The sequence below is a fragment of the Pseudophryne corroboree genome, chromosome 10 (assembly GCF_028390025.1).
Source record: "Pseudophryne corroboree isolate aPseCor3 chromosome 10, aPseCor3.hap2, whole genome shotgun sequence".
Taxonomy (NCBI): domain Eukaryota; kingdom Metazoa; phylum Chordata; class Amphibia; order Anura; family Myobatrachidae; genus Pseudophryne; species Pseudophryne corroboree.
This window is the reverse complement of record NC_086453.1, coordinates 266,095,583-266,110,764: the sequence shown is the minus strand read 5'-3', so window position 1 is coordinate 266,110,764 and position 15,182 is coordinate 266,095,583. Positions and strand designations below refer to the sequence as shown.

At 49.2% G+C, this 15,182-nt stretch overlaps 1 protein-coding gene across 1 annotated transcript in view; it reads right to left on the bottom strand.

Annotated features, from left to right (window-relative positions):
• The window catches only part of PPP2R1B (protein phosphatase 2 scaffold subunit Abeta), a 138,302-nt gene extending 125,869 nt beyond the window's left edge, over positions 1–12,433 (bottom strand). Inside the window, exon 1 of the mRNA XM_063943257.1 lies at positions 12,207–12,433. Coding sequence (XP_063799327.1) covers positions 12,207–12,389 — 183 coding nt within the window. The 5' untranslated portion in view covers positions 12,390–12,433. The remainder of the gene's footprint in view (positions 1–12,206) is intronic.
• Positions 12,434–15,182: the final 2,749 nt, after the last annotated feature.

The window sequence follows — 15,182 nt, the reverse complement described above, 5'->3', positions numbered from 1 at the left end:
ACAAACCCATCGCTGAGCAGCGATCCTTTGTATCTGCACAACGCAGTGCATACGCAGTTCTGACCTGATCGCAGCTCTGCAAAAAGTGTTAGCAAGCGATCAGGTCTGAATTAGGCCCATAATTTCCATGCAACCTTAAACATGCTTTAAAGGCATGCAGTTGCCCATCCTATTATCCGATGATAACTAATGTGGTCACATGTTGATCATGATGAAGAATAATTTTAGAAATTGCACATGGTACATTAGTCAAATAAATTAAAAAAAAATGACCAAGGGCAGGCCGCATAAGACACCAGTTATCAAACCCAATGTTATGCAAGGATGAGATGTATAAAAAGACTAGATGGGCGATATTCAATTGTTATATCGCACCTGATCTCCTGTCTAAAGTGACGGGAGATAGTAGGCGATATTCAATTGATATTTCTTTTTGCGGCTATCGCGCCCATAGAGGTCAGGTTTAGCAACTTAATGCAGCTAAACCAGGTCAAACTAAAGACCGTGACGCAAAAAGTTCAGTTTGGGCATCTTAACGTGTCACTTTGCTCATTTTAGCTTGCCACCCCAGAGAGGTGCAAGCTGAAATGCCAGCGCCGGCAGCCACTGCGCCCGAATGGAGCAACAACTGAATTGCTCCGTTGGCTGCCGATGGCATAACATCTAGTGGCTGTTGACACCATAACAACGGAATATCGCACCAAAAATCCAATAATAAAACTTAACCCCTGCAATATCAACTTTTCTCTAACGTCCTAGTGGATGCTGGGAACTCCGTAAGGACCATGGGGAATAGCGGGCTCCGAAGGAGGCTGGGCACTCTAGAAAGATTTATGACTACCTGGTGTGCACTGGCTCCTCCCACTATGACCCTCCTCCAAGCCTCAGTTAGATTTCGTGCCCGGCCGAGGTTGGATGCACACTAGGGGCTCTCCTGAGCCCTTAGAAAGAAAGTATAGTTTTAGGTTTTTTATTTTCAGTGAGACCTGCTGGCAACAGGCTCACTGCAGCGAGGGACTAAGGGGAGAAGAAGCGAACTCGCCTGCTTGCAGCCGGATTGGGCTTCTTAGGCTACTGGACACCATTAGCTCCAGAGGGATCGACCGCAGGCCCAGTCCTTGGTGTTCGGTCCCGGAGCCGCGCCGCCGTCCCCCTTACAGAGCCAGAAGCAAGAAGAGGTCCGGAAAAACAGCGGCAGAAGACATCAGTCTTCACCAAGGTAGCGCACAGCACTGCAGCTGTGCGCCATTGCTCCTCATGCACACTTCACACTCCGGTCACTGAGGGTGCAGGGCGCTTGGGGGAGGGGGCACCCTGAGCAGCAATAAAAACACCTTGGCTGGCAAAAATACCACAATATATAGCCCCAGAGGCTATATATGTGGTAAATACCCCTGCCAGAATCCAGAAAAAAGCGGGAGAATAGGCCGCGGAAAAGGGGCGGAGCTATCTCCCTCAGACACACTGGCGCCATTTCTCCTTCACAGATCCGCTGGAAGGAAGCTCCCTGGCTCTCCCCTGCAGTCTACACTACAGAACAGGGTAAAAACAGAGAGGGGGGGCACTAAATTTGGGCGCAATATATATATATATATAATATAAAAAGCAGCTATAGGGGACATAACTCAGTTAGTCCCTGCATTATATAGCGCTCTGGTGTGTGCTGGCATACTCTCACTCTGTCCCCCCAAAGGTCTTATGTGGGTCCTGTCCTCATTCGGAGCATTTCTTGTGTGTGTGCGGTGTGTCGGTACGGCTGTGTCGACATGTTTGATGAGGATAATGATGTGGAGGCGGAGCAGATGCCTTTAGAAGGGATGTCACCCCCTGCGGGGCAGACACCTGAATGGATGGGCTTATGGAAAGTAATGAGTGCACGTATAGACTCCTTATATAAGAAAATCGACGACATGCCAAAATGTGGGACAGCCGACTTCTCAGCTCGTGCCTGCCCAGGCGTCGCATGGGTCGTCAGGGGCTCTAAAACGCCCGCTACCTCAAGCAGACCCAGATGTCGACACTGATACTGACACCAGTGTCGACGACGATGAGTCAAACCTGATGCCCACTAAGGCCATTCACTGCATGATTGAGGCAATGAAAGAGGTGTTACACATTTCTGATATAACTACAGGTACCACTAAAAAGGGTATTATGTTTGGAGAGAAAAAACTACCCGTAGTTTTTCCCCCATCAGATGAATTAAATGAAGTGTGTGAAGAAGCGTGGGCTTTCCCTGATAAAAAATTGGTAATTCCTAAGAAGGTATTAATGGCGTTCCCTTTCCCGCCAGAGGATAGGTCACGTTGGGAAACACCCCCTAGAGTGGATAAAGCGCTCACACGTTTGTCTAAAAAGGTGGCACTACCGTCTCCGGATACGGCCGCCCTCAAGGAACCTGCTGATAGAAAGCAGGAGGCGATCCTGAAGTCTGTATATACACACACAGGCATTATACTTAGGCCAGCTATTGCGTCAGCTTGGATGTGCAGTGCTGCCGCTGCATGGTCAGATAAACTGTCAGAAAATATTGACACATTAGACAGAGACACGATCCTGTTAACCATAGACCATATAAAAGACTCAGTCTTATATATGAGAGATGCACAGAGGGAAATCTGCCGACTGGCATCTAAGGTAAGTGCATTGTCCATTTCTGCTAGGAGAGGCTTATGGACTCGCCAGTGGACAGGAGATGCAGATTCAAAAAAGCACATGGAAGTGTTACCATATAAGGGTGAGGAATTATTTGGGGATGGTCTCTCGGACCTAGTTTCCACAGCAACGTCTGGTAAGTCAGCATTTTTACCCCATGTCCCCTCACAGCCTAAGAAGGCGCCGTTTTATCAGGTTCAGTCCTTTCGGACCCAGAAAAACAGGCGTGGAAAAGGCGGGTCTTTTCTGTCCAGAGGCAGAGGAAAAAGGCTGCAACAAACAGCAGGTTCCCAGGAGCAAAAGTCCTCCCCCGTTTCTTCTTCCAAGTCCGCCGCATGACGGTGGGGCTCCACAGGCGGAGCCAGGTACGGTGGGGGGTCGCCTCAAAAATTTCAGCGATCAGTGGGTTCGCTCACAGGTGGATCCCTGGATCCTGCAAATAGTATCTCAGGGGTACAAGCTGGAATTCGAGGCGTCCCCACCCCACCGGTTCCTAAAATCTGCCTTGCCGATTGCTCCCTCAGACAGGGAGGCGGTGCTAGCGGCAATTCACAAGCTGTATTCCCAGCAGGTGATAATCAAGGTACCCCTACTTCAACAAGGCCGGGGTTATTATTCCACACTATTTGTGGTACCGAAACCGGACGGTTCGGTGAGACCCATTCTAAATTTGAAATCCTTGAACACATACATAAAGAAATTCAAGTTCAAGATGGAATCGCTCAGGGCGGTTATTGCAAGCCTGGACGAGAGGGATTACATGGTATCCCTGGACATCAAGGATGCTTACTTGCATGTCCCCATTTACCATCCTCACCAGGAGTACCTCAGATTTGTGGTACAGGATTGCCATTACCAATTCCAGACGCTGCCGTTTGGACTGTCTACGGCACCGAGGGTATTTACCAAGGTTATGGCGGAAATGATGATACTCCTTCGAAGAAAGGGAGTTCTAAATTATCCCGTACTTGGACGATCTCCTAATAAAAGCGAGGTCCAAGGAACAGTTGTTGGTGGGAGTAGCACCATCTCAGGAAGTGCTGCACCAGCACGGCTGGATTCTGAATATCCCAAAGTCACAGCTGGTTCCGACGACACGGCTACTGTTCCTGGGTATGATTCTGGATACAGTCCAGAGAAAAGTGTTTCTCCCGGAGGAGAAAGCCAGGGAGTTGTCATCTCTAATCAGAGACCTCCTGAAACCAAAACAGGTATCAGTGCATCGCTGCACGCGGGTCCTGGGAAAGATGGTGGCTTCTTACGAAGCAATTCCCTTCGGCAGGTTCCATGCCAGAATCTTTCAGTGGGACCTGTTGGACCAGTGGTCCGGATCGCATCTTCAGATGCATCGCTTAATAACCCTGTCTCCAAGAACCAGGGTGTCTCTACTGTGGTGGCTGCAGAGTGCCCATCTTCTAGAGGGCCGCAGGTTCGGCATACAGGACTGGGTCCTGGTGACCACGGATGCCAGCCTTCGAGGCTGGGGGGCAGTCACACAGGACAGAAACTTCCAAGGACTATGGTCGAGTCAGGAGACTTCCCTTCACATAAATATTCTGGAACTAAGGGCCATCTACAATGCCCTAAGTCAAGCAAAATCCCTGCTCCTACACCAGCCGGTGCCGATCCAGTCAGACAACATCACGGCAGTCGCCCATGTAAATCGACAGGGCGGCACAAGAAGTAGGATGGCGATGGCAGAAGCCACAAGAATTCTCCGATGGGCGGAGAATCATGTACTAGCACTGTCAGCAGTGTTCATTCCGGGAGTGGACAACTGGGAAGCAGACTTCCTCAGCAGACACGACCTCCACCCGGGAGAGTGGGGACTTCATCCAGAAGTCTTCCAGATGCTGGTAAACCGTTGGGAAAAACCACAGGTGGACATGATGGCGTCCCGCCTCAACAAAAAGTTAAAAAGATATTGCGCCAGGTCAAGGGACCCTCAGGCGATAGCTGTGGACGCTCTAGTGACACCGTGGGTGTACCAGTCGGTTTATGTGTTCCCTCCTCTGCCTCTCATACCAAAGGTATTGAGAATAATAAGAAAGCGAGGAGTAAACACAATTCTCGTGGTTCCGGATGGGCCAAGACGAGCGTGGTACCCGGAACTTCAAGAGATGCTCTCAGAGGACCCGTGGCCTCTACCGCTCAGACAGGACCTGCTACAGCAGGGGCCCTGTCTGTTCCAAGACTTACCGCGGCTGCGTTTGACGGCATGGCGGTTGAACACCGGATCCTGAAGGAAAAGGGTATTCCGGAAGAAGTCATTCCTACGCTTATTAAGGCCAGGAAAGATGTTACGGCAACGCATTATCACCGTATATGGCGAAAATATGTTGCATGGTGCGAGGCCAATAAGGCCCCAACAGAGGAATTTCAACTAGGTCGATTTCTGCATTTCCTGCAAACAGGAGTGGATATGGGCCTAAAACTAGGCTCCATTAAAGTACAGATCTCGGCTCTGTCGATTTTCTTTCAAAAAGAACTAGCTTCAGTACCTGAAGTTCAGACTTTTGTAAAAGGAGTGCTGCATATTCAGCCCCCGTTTGTGCCTCCAGTGGCACCTTGGGATCTCAACGTGATGTTGAGTTTCTTAAAATCACATTGGTTTGAGCCACTTAAAACCGTGGATCTGAAATATCTCACGTGGAAAGTGGTCATGTTATTAGCCTTGGCTTCAGCCAGGCGAGTGTCAGAATTGGCGGCTTTATCATGTAAAAGCCCTTATCTGATTTTCCATATGGATAGGGCAGAGTTGAGGACTCGTCCCCAATTTCTCCCTAAGGTGGTGTCAGCGTTTCACCTGAACCAGCCTATTGTGGTGCCGGCGGCTACTAGTGAATTGGAGGACTCCAAGTTGCTAGACGTTGTCAGGGCCCTGAAAATATATGTTTCCAGGACGGCTGGAGTCAGAAAATCTGACTCGCTGTTTATCCTGTATGCACCCAACAAGCTGGGTGCTCCTGCTTCTAAGCAGTCTATTGCTCGCTGGATTTGTAGTACAATTCAGCTTGCGCATTCTGTGGCAGGCATACCACAGCCAAAATCTGTAAAGGCCCATTCCACAAGGAAGGTGGGCTCATCTTGGGCGGCTGCCCGAGGGGTCTCGGCTTTACAACTTTGCCGAGCAGCTACTTGGTCAGGGGCAAATACGTTTGCAAAATTCTACAAATTTGATACCCTGGCTGAGGAGGACCTTGAGTTCTCTCATTCGGTGCTGCAGAGTCATCCGCACTCTCCCGCCCGTTTGGGAGCTTTGGTATAATCCCCATGGTCCTTACGGAGTTCCCAGCATCCACTAGGACGTTAGAGAAAATAAGAATTTACTCACCGGTAATTCTATTTCTCGGAGTCCGTAGTGGATGCTGGGCGCCCATCCCAAGTGCGGATTGTCTGCAATACTTGTAAATAGTTATTGTTAACTAAAGGGTTATTGTTGAGCCATCTGTTGAGAGGCTCAGTTATTTTCATGCTGTCAAACTGGATATAGTATCACGAGTTGTACGGTGTGATTGGTGTGGCTGGTAAGAGTCTTACCCGGGATTCTAAATCCTTCCTTATTATGTCTGCTCGTCCGGGCACGGTGTCCTAACTGAGGCTTGGAGGAGGGTCCTAGTGGGAGGAGCCAGTGCACACCAGGTAGTCATAAATCTTTCTAGAGTGCCCAGCCTCCTTCGGAGCCCGCTATTCCCCATGGTCCTTACGGAGTTCCCAGCATCCACTACGGACTACGAGAAATAGAATTACCGGTGAGTAAATTCTTATTATTACTATTATTTATTTATATGGGCCATAAGGGTTTTACAGCAACTAACAAAGTACAGAAACAAATGAACACAACAAGAAAACTACTTACAGTACAAGACAATTTAGGACAAATACAAAGACTATAAACACTTTTGCATCAGGGGACAGGACACTCATCAGGGTGGCAGAAACCGAGGGTTAGGTGCCGTTGTAGGGAGTATGGAGTAGATATGTTAATGGGAAAAGAATGAGTGGGCTTTGTAGGTGAGTGTGAGAAGCCTGAATTGGATTCAGAAGGGGAAGAGGAACCAGTGTAGGGCTTGTAAGAGGAGAGGTGGACGTAGTATGTTTGGAGAGGAAGCTAAGCCTGGCAGCAGCATTGAGGATGGATAGATGGATAGATGGATAGATTGGAGTGGAGACGTCAGATGTCAGGGACGTCAGATAGGAGAAGATTACAGTAGTCCTGTCCGGAAATGACCAGTGAGGATGCCGGTCTTAGTAGCATCCAGGATGAGTGTCTGATCCTGGAAATATTTTTGAGATGCAAGCAGCAGGACTGCAAGAGGTGCTGAATGTGTGGTTGAAGGAGAGGGAGGAATCAAGGATAACTCAGATAGTGTACTTGAGGGCTAGAGTACATAGTTGTGCAGTCAATACTAAAAATGTGGGAGGTGAGGTTATGTGGGATTGCGGAAAGATGGTTAGCTCAGTCATAGACATGTTAAATTAAGAAAACGAAGGAACATCCAAGAAGGAATAGCAGAGAGACAGTTGGAGATACAAGTAAGCAGAAAGTAAGAAAGGTCAGGGGAGGAAAAGGTAGATTTGAGTATCATCAGCATAGAGGTGATATTGGAACTCAAATAAGCTCACATAAAGAGGATGTATAGAGAGAGAAAAGAAGAAGTCCAAGAACAGAGCCTTGGGGGACACCTACTGTTAGTGGGAGTAGAGGGGAGGTGGAATCATGAGAGGAGACCGAAGGAGTTAGAAAGGTAGGAGGATAGCCAGGAGAGGGAAGTATCACGCAGAACAATAAAGTGAAGGATTTGCAGAAGCAGAGGGTGGTCCACAGTGTCAATGACAGCAGAGAGCTCCAGGAGAAAAAGCAGAGCAGTTGTCCTTAGATTTGGCAGCATGGAGGCCATTGTAGAAAAAGAGAAAAAATTACCCTAAGGTAATTCTCTCCAGACGCTGATTGGGGAGGTTCAACACAGCAGCTAGATGAAGAGGTTGGTCAGACCTCACACAATAATACAAACAAATAAATAATCAGCGCTAAATGGTCATAAATGAGATGAGTAGGTCAGTAATTATAAACATTTAATTCATAATAAAAATTCAATAAAACATCTATATGGAATCGATAAAATAAGTGAAGAAAAACCCTTAAAAAAGGAGGTATGGAATGTTACTCCCGATCACATTTATCTCAAAATGGAGGAGATAATAGGACCTGTTCCTATAATATAGTCCCCTTCTAGGTTTGTGCGGACCAGATGGATAGTCTGAACTAGGCAATAGTTACCACAAGTATAACCCTTGGACATACTTGTGGTAACTATTGCTTAGTTCAGACTATCCATCTGGTCCGCACAAACCTAGAAGGGGACTATATTATAGGAACAGGTCCTATTATCTCCTCCATTTTGAGATAAATGTGATCGGGAGTAACATTCCATACCTCTCTTTTTTAAGGGTTTTTCTTCACTTATTTTATCGATTCCATATGGATGTTTTATTGAATTTTTATTATGAATTAAATGTTTATAATTACTGACCTACTCATCTCATTTATGACCATTTAGAAATGATTATTTATTTGTTTGGAGGCCATTGTAGACTTTCAAGAGGGCAGTTTCAGTGGAGTGGAGAGGATGGAATACAGACTAAAATGGGTCAAGTAAGGAGTGGGAGGAAAAAAAGGCAATAAGGTGGTTGTAGACAATGCGGACAGGGAGTTTGGAGGCAAAAGGAATGAGAGAGATAGGTTGGTATTTGGAAAACATGTTAGGATCAAGGGTAGGGGAGACAAGGGCATGCTTGACGGCAGAGGGGACAGTGCCTTATGAGAGGGAGAGATTGAGGGGGTGGTCAAGATGGGAAAAGGCAGAAGGAGAGAGGTAGTGGATGAGGGGGGAGGGCATAGGGTATACTGGGGAGGTGTTTAGGAAGGGGAGGGTGGGGAACCAGATGAGGGCTATTACGTCATATCCCGAGACAGGGGTAAAAAGTCAAAGTTGGTGTGGAGGGGTGGTCGGGAAAAGGAGGGGGCATATTGTTGAGGGTCTGTTGGGATGTGATGTCCGGATATATGGAGTCAAATTTGGATATGGAGTAGGTGGCAAAGTCAAGGGTAGATAGTGAGTAAGGGAGTCGAGGTGGGGTTAGGCGGAGGAGGAAGTTGACAGTGGCAAAGAGACACTAGGAGTTTGAAGACTGGGAGAAGAAGTTCTTGAAGTATGACTGTTTAGAGGCGGAAAGAGAAGCACTACAGGATGAGAACATAAATTTGAAATGGAGGAAGTCCGCTCCATATAATATCAATTCAATTAGTGGTCAGATGGAACTTCATCAATAGTGAAGAAGTTCTAAAATAAAATTAGTTTTAAATGAAAAGTCATTAAGTACCACCACGATAACTCAAAATATATGACACACCCAATAATTTATAATAAGCATACATAAAATGAAGAGGCTGAAAATAGTCATTAAGTATTCCGGAGTCAAATAAATTACTTCAGGTGGTCACATGCATTAGGAACCATCAATTGATTCTAACTGCAACCTCTGAGCCCATATCTGCCAAACCCACTGGAAACCATGCATCACTGTTAGAGCAGATGACCAATAGTATTATATTGGTCACTCACCGACTGAATAATGCTGAATATTGTCAAACAATTATCTTTAAAGTGGACAGCTTTAGAGATGAGGAGCCATCATTCTGTTTAATGTGGCCCCATCACCAGCACACAATCTACCACTACTGCTGCTCGAATCATCCACGCAGTTTTCAGAGTATACCATCTAACACAGCAGAGGAAGTCTTATATGTGCAGCAAACGTGGGGGTCGATTCTATTCGGCAACTTAAGAATAGCGCCGGGAATTAGCTCCCGACGCTATTCAATTCAGCTGCTAGTGACCCGCAATTGTCGGGAATTCTTCTCTCATCCCTGGGGGATGAGAGAAGAAACCCGACAAAAGTGCTGCCTCGCGGCCGGCGCGGGGCTGATTCTGTCGGGAATCAGCATCGCCGCGGGTAGTTAAGTCGGAGAATGCCCGTTCTCCCGACAAAACTACCTGTTAAGTCGGCGAGAACGGGACATCGCCGACTTAACTGGAGCGGAATTGAATAGCGTCGGGAGCTAATTCCCGGCGCTATTCTTAAATTGCCGAATAGAATCGACCCCGTGGTGTCAGTATGCAGAGGATGGAGCTAACCTGAGAGTGCATACCGCTTAGCGAAGAAAGCCTAAGTGGAACCATTTCTACACTGGTGGTGCTAGTAGGAAACCTCCCCCTGAGCAATTAGGAGGTGTTAATGTTACTTTAAATTCCAGAGTAAGAGTTTGGGAAACACTGCCCTATACCAACACTAGGCTTAACGCAATGAATCGTATTTAACTGCAGTTAAAATCTACTGAACTCACGTCAATCTCAGAGGCAGCTAGACTTGTCCACGGTTGATATTTGCTGCGCATCATTGATATATGAAGCATTTTGTCAGTGTAGGGCGTGCAGGGAGCGAGGATCTGCAAGGTGGGAAGCTAGCTTAAATGTTTGCATTAAAACTTGAATACCTCTCATACTTTAATGTTGTTAGGTGGACACAGGTGTGCAAAATTAAGGACGAGGCTGACAACTGCTATTTGGCTAGAGATGTGTATGCGTATCTAGTTCTGGCAAAAAAAATAAAAAATCTATATATTACAATTAAAAAACCCCATAAAGCTTACACTCTCCGCTGCCAGCATCACCTCATAAGGAAAAAAACTAAAAGGGGAGGGTTAGCGAGAGAGCGGTGAGAGGCACAAAGGGGGAGAGAGGAGGTGAGGCACACGGGAGAGAGAAGGTGACTGGCACACGGGAGAGGGCTAGGGAGAGAGTGGTGAGGCACACGGGGGGGGGGAGAGAGCAGATGAGGCACATTAGGGGGGCTAGGGAGGGAGCACGGTGGGAGCGCAGTGAGAGGCGCCAGGGAGAGGGCTAGGGAGAGAACAGGTGAGAAGCACACAGGGGGAGAAAAGAGGAGGCACATGGGAGGAGAGCTAGGGAGAGAGTGGTGACAGGCACACGGGAGGGCGCTAGGGAGAGAGCGCGGTCAGAGGCGCTAGGGAGAGAGCGCGGTCAGAGGCGCTAGGGAGAGAGCAGATGAAAAGCACACGGGGAGAAAAGAGGAGAGAGGTACACGGGGGGAGAGCTAGGGAGAGAGCAGGTGAGAGGCACATGGGGAGGGCTAGGGAGAGAGCAGGTGAGAGGCACACACAGGGGTTGTAATAAGTCCCTATCTGTCTCTACTCTGCATTGGTGGCGTGCGCTGATGCATGGGTGTCGATGCTTGGGTTCCGGCCCCTGCTTAAACATGTCTCATCCACGCGATGGTGGTTTCTGGCCTGAGAACATTTTGCACTTGTTTCAATGTGCGGCATGATGCCGCGTCGCACTTTACATGCCAATGCACTGGGAGGAGTCACATCCACCTAGTAGCAGTAATGAATGAGCAGGCTGGCAGTGTTTACAGAGGGACACAAGCTGCCAGCTGAGCTGACCTGCTCGTCACTGCTCGAGAGCCCTCTATGTGCGGTGCTCTACTTACCTACGTAACTTGCGTACTTCTAGGGCTGCCACTCTGTAACTTGCGTACATAGGTAGAACCCCCAGGTGACCGCCAGGATCCAGGCTGTGATGTTAGTTCTCATTATGTACTGCTGTGGAACTGCAAGTCCCAGCATGTTCCATATATACTGCTGGGACTTGCAGTCCCACAACAGAGGAATAAGGTGTAACATGAGGGAGAAGGATCATGGATCTCTGGCTCGGATGAGGCCAGGTGTGTGGAGTGGTCCCTGGTGACTGACGTTTTATAGGGCAGCGATGGTTCGGATAGTGGAGCAGATGTATTAACCTGGAGAAGGCATAAGGAAGTGATAAACCATGGACAAATGCAAGGTGATAAACGTACCAGCCAATCAGCTGCAATATGTAAATTTAATCACTTCCGACCTTATGCCTTCTCCATGTTAGTACATCTGCCCCAGTTACTGCTGTACAGTGCCTTTCCCCATGGCCATCTTGTTGAACACTCTGAAGATGTCCCCAGGAAGGGCATGATGACGTAACGCGCGGCACTGAGGAGGCACTTGCAGCGGAGAAGAGAAGGGCAATCTGCTGGCTGAAGAGCAGGCTCAGCCTCCTCCGTGAGGACCGTGGGCAAGTTCTACTGCTGCCGGGTGACGCCTCCACACGCCCTAAAGTGATGTCGCTGAGCGGCGCATCCCGGCCGGCCTGACAGGGGGAGAAGGGAGGGAGCGGGGACCTACAGCACGGCACCCGGCCACCAAGGCTGCCTGTACAGCAGCAGCATCGTGTAGGGGGAGCGGCGGGTCCCGGGCCCCATAGCAGCCGCATCCCCTGCACCTGGGGTAATTACGCACCTGATGAGAGCGGTGCCTCCATCATATGAACGCGCAGCAGCCAGCACGGCCGTAGCCCACACAGCGCTCAGGTGAGCGGCGCTCCTGTCACACGGCCGGCAATGAGCTGCAGAGGCAGGCACGGGGACATTCTCCTCACCTGCACGTCCTCGTTCCGCAGCTCGTCGATCAGGACCGCGATCGGATACAGCGAGTCATCCCCATCGGCTCCGGCCATCGTAACAGTCACAGACCGCAGCTTCCTCCTCCACTCTCTTAGTACAGGCCTACTTCCGCCCGGGACACACAGAGGGGGCGGGGAGGTGCACACCGGAAATCGCATGTTTAGGGGCGGAGAAGTGCGGGACAGTCAGATGATGGGAGGTGCGGTTGAGTTATCATTCTGTCTTTGCTCTCTGTCTATAGAGAGGTGGTGGTTGTGTTAGGGAGGAGGTGGTGTCACTGTCAGTCTATGGAGGGGGGGAATGATTTTACCTAACAGGCACCGTCATTCTAGTATCCCACAACCACTCCATAGACAAGACGGGATACAGTCGACACAGCTTAGGTCAACAGTCAGGTCAACCACTGAAGGTCGACATGGTCAATAGATTGACTTGGTCATTAGGTCGACATGTACTAGGTCAACAGGTCAAAAAGTCGACATGAGGTTTTTTGTTTTTCTCTATCGTCCTAGTGGATGCTGGGGTTCCTGAAAGGACCATGGGGAATAGCGGCTCCGCAGGAGACAGGGCACAAAAAGTAAAGCTTTACGATCAGGTGGTGTGTACTGGCTCCTCCCCCCATGACCCTCCTCCAAGCCTCAGTTAGATTTTTGTGCCTGGCCGAGAAGGGTGCAATCTAGGTGGCTCTCCTAAAGAGCTGCTTAGAAAAGTTTAGCTTAGGTTTTTTATTTTACAGTGAGTCCTGCTGGCAACAGGAACACTGCAACGAGGGACTTAGGGGAGAAGAAGTGAACTCACCTGCGTGCAGGATGGATTGGCTTCTTGGCTACTGGACATTAGCTCCAGAGGGACGATCACAGGTACAGCCTGGATGGTCACCGGAGCCTCGCCGCCGGCCCCCTTGCAGATGCTGAAACGAGAAGAGGTCCAGAATCGGCGGCAGAAGACTCCTCAGTCTTCTTAAGGTAGCGCACAGCACTGCAGCTGTGCGCCATTTTCCTCTCAGCACACTTCACACGGCAGTCACTGAGGGTGCAGGGCGCTGGGAGGGGGGCGCCCTGGGAGGCAAATGAAAACCTTTTTTGGCTAAAAATACCTCACATATAGCCTCCGGGGGCTATATGGAGATATTTAACCCCTGCCAGAATCCACTAAAGAGCGGGAGACGAGCCCGCCGAAAAAGGGGCGGGGCCTATCTCCTCAGCACACAGCGCCATTTTCCTCACACAGCTCCGCTGGTCAGGAAGGCTCCCAGGCTCTCCCCTGCACTGCACTACAGAAACAGGGTAAAACAAGAGAGGGGGGGCAAAATTGTGGCAAAACTATATTATTAAAGCAGCTATACAGGGAGCACTTATTATAAGGCTATCCCTGTCATATATAGCGCTTTTGGTGTGTGCTGGCAAACTCTCCCTCTGTCTCCCCAAAGGGCTAGTGGGGTCCTGTCTTCGTTAAGAGCATTCCCTGTGTGTCTGCTGTGTGTCGGTACGTGTGTGTCGACATGTATGAGGACGATATTGGTGTGGAGGCGGAGCAATTGCCAAATATGGGGATGTCACCTCCTAGGGGGTCGACACCAGAATGGATGCCTTTATTTATGGAATTACGGGATAGTGTCAACACGCTAAAGCAGTCGTTTGACGACATGAGACGGCCGGACAATCAATTAGTGCCTGTCCAGGCGCCTCAAACACCGTCAGGGGCTGTAAAACGCCCTTTGCCTCAGTCGGTCGACACAGACCCAGACACAGGCACTGATTCCAGTGGCGACGGTGACGAATCAACCGTATTTTCTAGTAGGGCCACACGTTATATGATTTTGGCAATGAAGGAGGCGTTACATATTGCTGATACTACAGGTACCACAAAACAGGGTATCATGTGGGGTGTGAAAAAACTACCTATAGTTTTTCCTGAATCAGATGAATTAAATGAGGTGTGTGATGAAGCGTGGGTTGCCCCCGATAAAAAAATGCTAATTTCAAAGAAGTTATTGGCTTTATACCCTTTCCCGCCAGAGGTTAGGGCGCGCTGGGAAACACCTCCTAGGGTGGACAAGGCGCTCACACGCTTATCAAAACAAGTGGCGTTACCCTCTCCTGAGACGGCCGCACTTAAAGATCCAGCAGATAGGAGGATGGAAAATATCCAAAAAAGTATATACACACATACAGGTGTTATACTACGACCAGCTATAGCGACAGCCTGGATGTGCAGTGCTGGGGTAGCTTGGTCAGAGTCCCTGATTGAAAATATTGATACCCTGGATAGGGACAATGTTTTACTGTCTTTAGAGCAAATAAAGGATGCATTTCTTTATATGCGTGATGCACAGAGGGATATCTGCACACTGGCATCACGGGTAAGTGCTATGTCCATTTCGGCCAGAAGAAGTTTATGGACGCGACAGTGGTCAGGCGATGCGGACTCAAAACGGCATATGGAAGTTTTGCCGTATAAAGGGGAGGAGTTATTTGGTGTCGGTCTATCGGATTTGGTGGCCACGGCTACAGCCGGGAAATCCACCTTTTTACCTCAAGTCACTCCCCAACAGAAAAAGACACCGACCTTTCAACCGCAGCCCTTTCGTTCCTTTAAAAACAAGAGAGCAAAGGGATATTCATATCTGCCACGAGGCAGAGGAAGGGGGAAGAGACAGCAACAGGCAGCTCCTTCCCAGGAACAGAAGCCATCCCCCGCTTCTACAAAAGCCTCAGCATGACGCTGGGGCTTCTCAAGCGGACTCGGGGGCGGTGGGGGGTCGTCTCAAGAATTTCAGCGCGCAGTGGGCTCACTCGCAGGTAGATCCCTGGATCCTGCAGATAATATCTCAGGGGTACAGGTTGGAACTAGAGACGGATCCACCTCGCCGTTTCCTGAAGTCTGCTTTACCAACGTCCCCCTCCGACAGGGTGACGGTCTTGGAAGCCATTCACAAGCTGTACTCTCAG